We start from the raw sequence: 9,485 nt of genomic DNA, 5'->3' as shown, positions 1-9,485 counted from the left end.
TTAGAGAATAAGCTGTCTTGTTTGATTCATTACATACACCCTTGAGACTGACTGGGCTAGGAAATTTTGAATAGAAGTGATGTTTTTTTAGGGCTGGTTAGTTGCCAGTGCAAGACTCCTTGGCAGCTCTCCCCTTTGCAGTGGCTAGAAACATCCATGGTGGAGGCTGTTCTTTCAGCTTGAGCTGATCAGTTGTAGTGAGCAGAGAGCTCCACAACCTGAAGAGATATTCACCTTATCAAGAATTAAGCTCTTTGTTCTCTTAAGATACCAAAATGGGATGTTGTTTGCTCTATACAAGATCATAAGGTAAAATATGAGACCGTCCCGTTACATCTGATAAGTCTTTCAGATAAATCTTTCGGATAAATCATTTAGAATAAGCATGCCATAAATACTGCGTATGTCATATTTACCCCAAGAACCAGTCCTTGTTTATCTATAGCCTAATAAATCAATTCATTTTAAGGATTTGGCCATTTAATAGTATTATCTTCGGAACTGAGCTATTTTTAAGTGTGAAATTCATTATGTACAATCTATGTAGCTTGGAGCAGCTTATGTCATTACTACATCTTATCTGTAAAGCACCCATCCTGCAACTATTGTTATAAAGAGTAAACTTAATATGATGCATTAGAAGTCTGTGTTATATCCATGTGTGGTGGCACACAGCTTTTAATCCCAGCACTCAGGAGGCAGAGGCAGGTAGATCTCTGTGAGTTTGAGGCCAGTGTAGACACATAGTAAGTTTCAGGCCAGCCAGGACAACACAGTCAGACTTTGTCTCAAAAGCTAAACAAATAAACAGAAAGGGTATTTGGGGGCTGGAGAGATGGCTTAGCAGTTAAGACTACATACTGCTTTTGCAGAAGACTTGAGTTCAGTCCCCAGCACCCGTGTCAAATGGCTCACAAATGCCTGCTTCCATGGCCATCTACATTCATGTGTATATACCCACACGCAGATACACATATATACACATAATTTTTAAAAAAACAGTAAAAATAAATAGTTTTTTTTAAAAAAACAAAGTGATGCTTGGTGAAGAGAAAGTGCTCAAGATCATTTGCCATTATCACTACGGGTGTTGGTGCTGATAATTTCATTCATCTGGAAATGGTTCATAACCTGAAAATCCCACAGAAACATTCTTTAGCACAGTTATTGGTTATGTGTGTGACCTTTCACACCATCACTCAAGGATAACCTCGGGAAGTCCTTTAGATTTCATTAAGCTTCTCTTTTCTTATTTATCAACTTTTATACGCTGCCTTAGTTACTTGTTGAAATGATAAAAAAGAAAATGCTCAGAAAAGCAGCTTAAAGGAAAAAGACTCATTTCAGTTCAAAGTTCAAAATACAGTCCATCATGGCGGGGAAGTCACAGTAACAGGACCTTCATGGTGGGCCACATCTTGCCACTGGGAAGCAGAGAGGGGTGGGTACAGGCATACTAGTGCTCAGCCCACTTTCCTACACAGTCCGGGATCCACTTCCCAGGGAATGGTGGCACCCACAGAGGACAGGTCTTCCCATAACAACAAACATAATAAAGATAATCCCCAGCAGACATAGCCAGATTCTTGATTCTTTGACGTTGACAATCACCTTTAACCACCATCACACACATCGTATGTCTTGTGGCTGTGCCACAATACTGTTCTATTCCTACACACTTCAGCACGTGACTGAATTGTGAGCCTGTTTGGTCCACCCCAGGCTCCAAGCTCATCTACCACATGATCCTTCCAGGTGGGGTTCACAGCTCACCTGATGTTGTCTGAGTCAGACATATAAGAAGGACAACAAGAAGGAACAGTAGCCTCATGGTGAAAAATGAGCTCTTGAGGTGGAAGGAGGTAGTGGCTGTGTTTAAGAGTGACTTCTTCAGCGCGCATCAGTGGCAGCAGTCTTCTGGCACAGTGGGAACGATTCAGCTAGAAAGAAAGCTTACATTCTTAGTCTGAACACACAAACACTCCAGGGTATGACTGGAAATGCTATGTCTGTGGACACATGATCACAGACCCAAGCTGCTTCCTGTCACAGACAAAGAAGCACTTAACCAAGCATGGTGGCACATAACTGTAATACAAGTACTTAGGAGGAACGGGCAGGATTGTGAGTTTGAAGCCAAGCTGGGCTACATAGTTAGCTCCAAACAAGTCTAGGCTACATGGTTGAGAACATGTCTCAAAAAAACACAAACAAACAACAAAACAAAAACAAAAACAAAAACAAAACAAAACAAAAATCTTATGTCAAGATGTTCTAAAATAAGCCAAAGGTGTTGATTTGTTCCTTCTGATGTATCAGAAAGAAGTCACCATCTTCAAACTATTAAGTTGTGTTTCGCTCAGATGTTGAATCTGTCCAAACCATGATGATGGAATTTTCAAACTTTATAACTATGAAAAATGAAGGTTTCTCTCTCACGCTCTCTTGCTCTCTCGGTCTCACTCTTGCTCTCTCTCTGTACACACACACACACACACACACACACACACACACACACACGCTGCTCAGTTTGTCGTAGTTCGTTATAGCATTTTGAAGGAACTAAGGCAGAAAGAAGGAAAGAGAAACAGGCTGAGGGAGGAGAGGGTATGAACTAGGAAAGAAATTCAGAGACCCAGACCTCTCTGGTCATCGACCAGTGGTTACCCTACACAGATAAGCAGTGTTCCAGTTGAGGTGTCAAGGGTAGATGTTGCTTGAAATACAGACATCAAAGAAATCAGTCTTTGAAGTAGGCTGTGGTCTTTAGGGGATAGAGACAAAAGGAAGTTTGCCAAGTAGTTTAAAGAGCTGTGGAGTTGGATAAGCCTAGGTTCAAGGTCTTTTCTTTGGCACTTGTGATTGGAGAGATCTTTTGCAAATGACTTGACCTTTTATAACTCCCATTCTTCCTGGTCATTGCCACTCAGTTGAGTGACTGCTCGAAAGCACCTTCCTAAAGCACAGGCACCTCTTCTGTTCACTGGTGGTGGTAGTATCGCCACTTCCCTCTACTTCTCAGGGGAGGACATAAGGAGAGTCCGTGGCTGACAATACCTGCTCTGTAAAGGGTTTGGGTTTGAGACTGTGGCTAAGAGTTTCAGACTAAACTGTGAAGAGGTTAAGGAAACTTCTCAGTCCTTAAAATCATACAAAATACTAGTTTCCTTAATCAAAGGCAAACGGTCTCAGAAAACATTGAAATTAAAACTAAATGAAGACAACTTGTGCCTCTCTGGATCTATAATTTAAGAGTTAGTAAGGAAACTGACCATTTTTGTTGTGAGAGAAAGATGGTTTTAAAAAAGAACTAGAACTGTAAACATAATTACCCATTAGATTTCATTTATTAAATATTATTATAACAACAGTTTTGTATTGTTTATAATATTGACCTTCACCTATCTCCCTTTTAACAGAATTTTCTTGAACTATGTATTCCAGAATCTTAAAAATGGAGCCTTAGCTCATATACAATCCTGTGACATGGGTACTTTCTTCAATCAAGGTAAGGCAGGTCAGGTCCTAAGTGTCCAGCCATAAACACATGCAACTAAGGGCAGCACTAATTGGATTCATTAGTTGTGTGTGTATACAGATAAATGTATATATGTATGTGTGTATATATGTAGATTCATATGTATGTGTATATATATTCGTATAGACATGCATCTGTGTATATATAACAAATATAGAAGAAAAGGTCATGAATTTTAGAGGAGGTGATTGAGGACACGTGGGAGGGGTCGGGAACTACAGTGTACTCACATGTGAAATCCTCAATTTAAAAAAAGGTGAGGTAGGCTGTACAGAAGTGAATGAGCCTAGATCCATTTTCAGCACTTATTTTACAGTTTTTCTTGCTGAAAAAGGAATATTTGCAGAATGAAATGCATAGCTACAGGAATATAACAGGACTCCTTTTGTGTATGTGACCCATGTACACGTGCGAGACTCACAGATCTGGGAAGTAGAGAGTATGTATGAGCTGGAGTCATACATGAAACGTTCTCAGGTGTCCTTTCCATCAGAGGGAAAGGGCTTGGCAGGGTGGAACATGCTAGATTGAGCATCTAAAGGCTGCTGCTCCCTAAGTAAGCTTGACAAATGATGCATCATCCAAAGAGAGGTACATTCTAGAATGTAAGGTTTTGTTACTGATAGTTGCTATGGAATGAGGCCGACTGGAAAACAGGATATAGTACTCCTTTGCCCTGAGGAAAACCTTTCCATTCATAAGCCTGTTCCTATACTACAAGGTCGCTCTCTCTCCTTTCCCAACACCACCCTAGAAATGGTCAGCAGCATGGTGACTAACCACAACAGTCTCCTTGGATATAGTGATTTTTGGTGTTGTTTCACCTTTCCAACACACTGTAAACCCATTTTCCGTCCTCAGCCTAAAGATTATGAAAGTATGGAAGTCAGCACTTGGAAATCATTTCGGCAATTTAAAAGGCAGCTCTGAAATTATACCAAAGTCAACACACCTTCAGTTTTAACTACATAGCGGTCACCATACCATCCCCCAGACCACAGTGCTGACACCGATGTTTCTTAATCCCAGTGGAAGGCTTGAAGAGGGCTTTCCTGTCTACCTATTCTTGTATGCAAAAATCAGTGTCTTCTCTTTGAGAGCCATCATATCAAATTGATTTCAAAGTAAAACTGGATTATTGATGATTTCTTCCATATTTAGACCCTAGTGCCACCTCCTGGACGTTAAGAGATCTGGTCTGACTCATACCCCTGTTCTCCTTGGTACCTCTGTAGGCATATACACCATGTGTCCCCGGCCTCTCCTCAGCCTGCCTGTGACCTTCACTAACCCACATCTCCTTCACATTTTCCTATACACCAGTTCCATGGGGCTCTCGGTACATGTCAGGCATACTTCTGACATTTTCTCCTGGTCTAGCATGAACTCGGGCATAAAAATGTCTCCAGTTCTGAACATTTCAATCATTACTTCAATCTTCCATTAAGTGCCATTCTATTTATATTTAGTGAACTTGACCTAAAAGAGAACAATTCTTAGTGAAATGTGCAAATAAGTCAGTTAGTTCAGCATAACCATAAGGGCTTTATTTTCCTAGCCTCATTGACAGAACTTTTATATCGATGATGATGGAGATAGTGATAATGGCTCCTCCCATCAGGCTGTAACTTCAAAATACATATGAGGGAATCACTTAGAACAACAGAAATCGACTGCACACAGTTCCGATGGCCGGAAAATCTAAGATCAAGTCACTGACAGATTTGATGCCTAGTGATGGCCAGTCTTTGTCAATGGTGGCTTCTCTTATCCTCAACACAGCGGAAAGAACAACTGAGCCTCATTCACAGAGAACTAATTCTACTCATGAGGGTCAGATCTTTTCCCCCAAAGTCCCCCTTCCCAATAATACTGCACCATATCCTATATGCCAACATATACATTTTGAATCGACTCAAACATTCGGATATAACAAACACTGAGGGTAGAAAAGAATGTACTGAAGGTTTCGTTCACAATCCTTTCAGGAATAAAAAGCAATCCTCTTGATTGGCTCACGTCTATGCGTCAACACAGGAATCTCTCCTAATAACTTACCTGGAAGTTTGTTCCTCTGCCCTCCACAGGCAAAGTGCTTCCTGTCCTTTGAGGCAGGAGCACGAAGAGCAGATGCCCATTGTGATATCATTAGGGCTCAGCAAATAATGCTCAGAGGGAGGGCTGTGTGAAGTATGCACTGTGACAAGCCAGACCTGAGTGGCACCAGGGTAAGGAAGGGAGAGGAAGCAAGGTTTATGTGACTCCTCTTTCAAAGGGTTTCACTGAAAAACAGCCAAGCACGGGGCAGTAGTGAATGGTGATGCTGCGTCAATGAAGGTTTTATCTTGATACACTAGTAGAGAGGCGTAGAGGGCAGAAATTATGCCCACAATGCCAAGTTCCTTGGTTTTCAAGGACTGGAAGTCTTTAGAGTATCTTCCAGCTCTGCCGTTCTATGAGACCGGCATTTCTCAAGAAGAGGGGGTGATTCGCAAACCATTGGAAAGAGAAAATACTAGACGAATAATTAGAAAGCGGCTTCCATGAATTCATGAATTCCACAAACACTACGTGCCTGATAGGCAGCAAGAATGGAAAAGAGGTCTAATCAGAGGCTAGGAAAGTTCAGTCTGGGGGTGATAACCATCTGCACTGGCTTCTACGTTTGCCTTTCTACTTTGTATACGCTAGTCACAGAGGCTGTTTAGACATTTTAAAATATTTTATTATTTTTATATTTTATGTGTACGTGTGTACTGCCTGCATGTATGTAGGTGCATCTGTGTCATGCAGTGCCAACAGAGGACAGAAAAGGATGTCAGATCCCCTGGAATTGGAGTTACGGACAGTTGTTAGCCCCATGTTGGTGTTGGGATTTGAACCTGGGTCTTCTGCAACAACACCCAGTGCTCGTAACTGTTGATCCACCTCTCTAGCCCCGACTGTTTATATTTTGATCAGTTGTAGTCATCCCAAAGGTAAACCTCTGCAGAATGAAATCGAACATATAAAGTTAAGAAATAAATAAGAGCCTTTTTAAAGAAAAAAATTACTGGGGCTGGAGAGATGGTTCAGTGGTTAAGAGTACTGATTGCTCTTGCAGAGGACTCGGGTTCTATTCCCATCACCTACATGGTGGTTAACAATCATCTGTAGCCCCAGTTCTAGGGAATCTGATGACTTCTTCTGACCTCCATCAGTGCTACACAGCACAGGTGCACTTACACACTTGCAGGCAATACACTCATACACATAAAATAAAAATAAGATATTTTTATAAAAGAACAAATTATCCCAAATCTAAGTCTTTTAAAAAATATTACTTTATTATTTTCTGTCCTGTCCCTTGGGTTTAACTAGGTATCTGGGTAGAAAGGTTACTCTTGAACTGACAGAAGCTGGGTCTAGACTCTTCTCAAGATTCACATATATGTTGCCAGTTGAGCTAGGAGTGCTTGGATAGTTGAGAGTTAGAAGTACTGATGCCCATTGGTCAGCTCTGTTATTCTTCCTCACCTCTCCAGATGGGGTCTCAAAATGAGGATATCAGGGCAGCCAGGATTTAACATTGTGTTTAAAGTCTTCCATGCCTTGTATCCTGGCAGCCAGAGAGCCTTTATGACATCAGAGGTAATTCTGCAACACTGAGACAAATCCTCAGCGGAGGCAATTGCAATGGCCTATTTGGGGTACAAGGGGAGCTTTGAAACTCTACCTCTTGGTGGAAGAATGGACTGTTTCAGGAAGAGAATGAGTGGAAAAAAGATATTCTGCACACAGAAGAGAGGTAGAAGCAGGTGGTCCAGCTAGAGACCCACTAAAAATAAAGCCCCAAACAGCTAACTGGCCCCCTCACCCATGCAAAGCCTGCAAAGGGTCTGAACTTGAGACTGACTTCACTGGATCCTACAGGCCAGGGCTGTCCACACAGGTGCCTCTGACTGTGAGAAGAGTCGTAGGCACACTCTCCCTGCCCATCCCTTCCACACGTGGACTCTGCCTAATGCAGGCAAGAAACACACCTTTGTCTTGTCTAACAGCAAAATGCCCGGTGTGACTCATTCCTGCGAATCCTGAACAGGAGTTTCCTTATTTAAAGCCAATTCTGTAAGAGGTAGCTTAATGCACTCATTAAAAAAGAAAGGGAAAAAATGGCAGCACGTCTTTAATTTAGCAGAATTTTCATCCGTCTATTTCCATGCAAATCTGTGGATTATTCTACTTGCCACATGAGAAAACTTTTAAAGATTTTGAAATAACTGACACACTTTGGTCTCATTTTTGGACACTGTGGCAGTCCTAATAGTGACTGGAATAAAAATGCAATAGCTGTGATTCATGGGTCACTTACTCTGTACCGAGAACTCTGCTTGGCATTTTCCAAATATTTCAATATGCTCCATTGCTAGTGAATCTATGTTCTCCAGCCTCCCAGGACCAGCCTTTTAACTTCAAACTTCCTAGCTAAACCTCATTCTGATGAATGAATATAAGGAAACCACTAATGTTTCCGAGGAGTTCCAGTGTGCACCCGCACCCGCACAACACTGCCTCCAGCCCGGAGCTGCCAGGGTCTCCCAAGCACTCTGGACATTCACCTCTCTTTCCCAGGCAGTTTCCTAAGCTTCCACTCAGTATGAAAGACTCCCTATCCCTCCGCCAGGTCCTACAATAGCAGGCCATCGTATGTAACAGGCTCCTGTGAGTTTTGCAGAAAGTGGATGGGGGCTTTGTCAGCCACTGTGTAGAAGAGAAAAAATTAGTCAAGCAGAGGAGAGTTCTTCCTGACCACAGGATCCTATCATCATTTCATCTACAAAATGTCCCTAAGGACAATGCCCCTTCCCTGTTGTCTCCTGGTGGAGATCAGAATTTCCCAAAATATGCCACTTTCCTATGAGAATTACTTTGAGTTGGAGACAACTGAGAAACCACATTCCACTCAGCTTGTCTGAAAGTCTTGAACTCAGTCTCTAGAGCTAACTCAAGAAGCATCCAACCCCAAGAAGGTGTTGGGCAGAATCTGCCTAACCAGGTTTAATGTAAGCAAGTCTTGCCCCATCCCGCCGAATGGGGAACAAAGGCCTCTGTCCCCAAGGCAGGATAAAAGGAACAAGTCTTGTAGAGAAAGCTGGAAAAGCAGCTGTGTAGAAAGAAGCTCAAGGGCTCCCTCAGGGAGACTCAAGCATGAGGGAACCCCCCCTTGAAAATCTGTGAGAGGTGCACTACTTCTCCATGGTAGGACTACAGGATGTGAAAGTTCCCAGAAAGAACTCCTCCATCTTGGACTGAATTTCCTGAAAGGCTGACCAACTAATTAGCACTCTGGAGATTGTGGAGAGTCTAGAATGTTGTGAATCCAGAGCCTGTTCACAAATCATCTGGGGACATCTTTAACCCCATAAATAGCCACACCTTGCCTACCTCTGTTTCTGAATTAACATTCTTGTGACTAATGAAATCTATTAACTTAGCAGATCCCCTGGTCTCACCAATCAAAAAGCTAAGAATGTCATAGCAGAACTCCCCTCCCTCCGCTTTGCCACCACCTGCCTACTGAATGTCTCCACCAATGTGTTTGAAAAGCGTCTTGATTTGTGACTTTTCTTTGTTCTTTGTTCTGTCACTATAAAAACGTAATGTAACTGTTACCACGCTGGAACATGGAATTTAAGGTAACCTGAATCTGTGTTCCCAGGCCATGCTCTCTCATATTTGGCTCCAAAAGAAACATCTTTCCCCCTTGAGGTAAGAGTTATGCTTTTGTGTTGATGCTGACTGTGGTGATTTCAGCTCTAATGGTGATTTCTTGTTCATTTTCTGACCATGCAGGGGCACTGCTGCTGCAGGAATTCTTGCTAAATATTCTGACTCATGCAGTGCTGGGCCTGGGAGATGAGCTCAGGAAGCTTGTGTGTGGCTGGGGTGTTTGCAAGGCAGGGTGTCC

At 42.3% G+C, this 9,485-nt stretch overlaps 1 protein-coding gene across 1 annotated transcript in view; it reads right to left on the bottom strand.

The window, feature by feature from the left end:
- The window catches only part of LOC108491170 (beta-defensin 33-like), a 4,459-nt gene extending 2,628 nt beyond the window's left edge, over positions 1 to 1,831 (bottom strand). The window contains exon 1 of the mRNA XM_017799888.1: positions 1,774 to 1,831. Coding sequence (XP_017655377.1) covers positions 1,774 to 1,831 — 58 coding nt within the window. The remainder of the gene's footprint in view (positions 1 to 1,773) is intronic.
- Between the last annotated feature and the right edge of the window lie 7,654 nt (positions 1,832 to 9,485).

Source organism: Nannospalax galili, unplaced genomic scaffold (genome assembly GCF_000622305.1).
Source record: "Nannospalax galili isolate Female #2095 unplaced genomic scaffold, S.galili_v1.0 scaffold6470, whole genome shotgun sequence".
NCBI classification, from domain to species: Eukaryota; Metazoa; Chordata; class Mammalia; order Rodentia; family Spalacidae; genus Nannospalax; species Nannospalax galili.
Note: the sequence above shows the minus strand (reverse complement) of the source record. Positions and strands in the feature narration are given on the sequence as shown.